Genomic DNA, 2,829 nt, shown 5'->3' on the forward strand with positions numbered 1-2,829 from the left:
GCCCACCCCTCACCCCCCCCCCCACCCCCCACCCCATATATATCTATACATTTTCCATTTCTCCCAATATATATATATATAAATACAACCGCTTTCTTTCTTTCTTTCAATTCAATCTCAATCATCCATCAAAATACATATTACTACAAAGGGAAAAGGAAAAAAACATAGGACAAAAGGTGTTTGTGTAGTTCGGTATATATATACACAGAGACATCATCGGAGTCTTGTTGTTCTTGATTACTACAAGAAAGGGAGGATTTGAAGAAGGCATACATATATATATATACATGGGGCGGTCACCTTGCTGTGAGAAAGCCCACACCAACAAAGGAGCCTGGACTAAAGAAGAAGACCAGCGCCTCATCAATTACATCCGGGCTCATGGTGAGGGCTGCTGGCGTTCCCTCCCTAAAGCTGCAGGTACAACCTCTTTATGCATGTCTCTATGATAAAGATTTGTAAGAATTAAGACATTTATAAACATAATTCATTTTTCTGGTTAATAATTTGTTAAAAGGGTTTGTTCTTTGTATATAGGGTTGCTTAGATGTGGGAAGAGTTGCAGGTTGAGATGGATAAACTATCTGAGACCTGACCTCAAGAGAGGCAATTTCACTGAAGAAGAAGATGAGATCATCATCAAACTTCATAGTCTGCTTGGGAATAAGTATGTCGGATACCATTCTGGCCTCTTGCTTCTGCATCTTTCTTGATTTTTCTCATATGAATATCATCAGTTTTCATCAATTTTTATACTTGTCCTTTTTTTGGACCACAAAAGTAATAATTCTATTATTAGAATTTGAAAGTGAATTCTTAATTAATTACCTTAATTTAGTTAGTTTGATTGATTGTTTTGGCAAACACAAACATGTTATTTTATTTCTGTTTTACCCTTTCAATTCTTTCCTATCTTCAGACAAAGTAAAAGACAAAAAAAATAAGAAATTCAAGAATCAAGAGTCATAACCACATTTTTGTCAGAAGTTCCAGATTTTGAACATTATTTTTATGGGAAATACTCCGAGAAACGATTGTTTGTCTTTTTCTTGATTGTTTTTTTTTTAAAGGTAAAATGCAACATTTTTGTTTTTGCACTTTTTACTGCTGTTGAAATGGAGCTTTCTTTTTTCTAATATTTCAGCTGTGTGCAGATGGTCCTTGATAGCTGGAAGATTGCCCGGAAGAACAGACAACGAAATCAAGAATTACTGGAATACGCATATTAAACGCAAGCTTATTAGCCGTGGCATAGACCCTCAAACCCACCGTCCACTCAACTCCACCGCCGCCACTACCACCACCGTCGCCGCTGCCAAACCTTGCCTAGACTTCAGACCTTCAACTCCACCATCTTCAAAAGAAAACACGGCCGCATCAATGAATGAACCCATCACCAACAATATTAATAGCATTCCCGCAACAGATAATTCATCGTCAGTTGATAACACCAAATGCAACAGCAGCACAACGGAGGAGTCCCAACCACCGCCTCCTCCGCAGGAGGTGGAGGAGGGGAACGGCGCCGCCCATGCAGTACTTGACTTAGAGTTGTCTATAGGTCTGCCTTCTCAGTGCAAGTATACAAAAAGTGCTTCATTCAACTCATCCTCATCCACCGAGTCCAAGTCTTTCTATGACTTCTTGATGAGGCCGGCCGCGGTGGCTGAGGCGGAGACGGGGACACCCTCCACGGCGGCCATGTGCTTGTGTTGGCAGTTGGGTTTTCAGAAAGGCCAGTCGTGTAGCAATTGCCGATCCATTAATGGCTTATACAGATATTGCTGATCATCACTATATATGATATAATTGTAGAATTTTTAGATATATAGATGTTAATTAATGCTTCTTTTCTTGTAATCATTTTTTCTTCTTCTTTCTAATATCAACCAAAGATGCAGTAATCACTCAAAAATTAATGATTTGTGATTACTAATTATGCAGTAAAAAGTCTGAAAACCCTTCCTCTCTAATTAATTATTTGGTGTTATCATATGTAATTATTTTATTTTATTTATAGCTATATGTAATTATTTTATTTTATTTATAGCTAAGGAAAATGGAGACTATTAAAGAAAAAAGAGCACTTATATAATTATATTATAAGAAAAATAAAATATTTGGGGTAAGTGAAAAAAGGGCTGATTGAATAGAAATTGAAACAAGGGCACATCAGTTACAATATTACGGTTTGCAAAATATATTTATAACATTTAAGACAATTATTTTCGGATCCCTCTTTTGATGTTTTTTTTTTTTTTTTTGGTGGTGTATAAAAATATTTTTTCGTAGCACACAATGATTACGCTAATCACATGGCTTACCATTTTAATTTATTACATGGTCGGTTGAACTACTAAAATAATTTAATTATTGTAAAAGACCATTAATTAATTCCAGCAGGCATTAATTCTTTATAATAGAAAATTGTTTGAGTAAGCAAAAGTCGTGAATGGAGAGCTAAATAAAAACTGTACGTTTAAAGAAAAATAATGAAATCGAAAATTCATGATGGTTACAATATTTGTGCCTGTGACATAATTATGGTTACGGATTTCTTGGAATTTCCGATTAATTGCTTTCTTATGATATATTTGTCAATTAATAATTTAGTTTTCTCCTAATTTGCAAATGTCTTGTTCAAGTAATTACTTAGACTTAGACAACTAAAAATACTATTTTATAATAAATTCACCATCACGCATGCACCAATCATCTCTTGATCTAGTGGTTCAGGTTGAGGTCCCATGACTTAGTTCGAAATTATGGGTCTGAGTCCCACCAAATGTGTGGGTGTCAGTCCCACTTTTATGTGTGTTTATTCTA

General features: G+C 35.5%; 1 protein-coding gene across 1 annotated transcript; it reads left to right on the top strand.

The window, feature by feature from the left end:
- On the top strand, nt 73-1,962 carry LOC105175664 (myb-related protein 330). Its single transcript, XM_011098181.2, has 3 exons — nt 73-423; nt 541-670; nt 1,158-1,962. Exons 1-3 carry the CDS (start codon nt 291-293, stop codon nt 1,789-1,791), a joined length of 897 nt encoding a protein of 298 aa, XP_011096483.1. The 5' UTR covers nt 73-290; the 3' UTR covers nt 1,792-1,962.

The sequence above is a fragment of the Sesamum indicum genome, linkage group LG2, assembly GCF_000512975.1.
Source record: "Sesamum indicum cultivar Zhongzhi No. 13 linkage group LG2, S_indicum_v1.0, whole genome shotgun sequence".
Classification (NCBI taxonomy): domain Eukaryota; kingdom Viridiplantae; phylum Streptophyta; class Magnoliopsida; order Lamiales; family Pedaliaceae; genus Sesamum; species Sesamum indicum.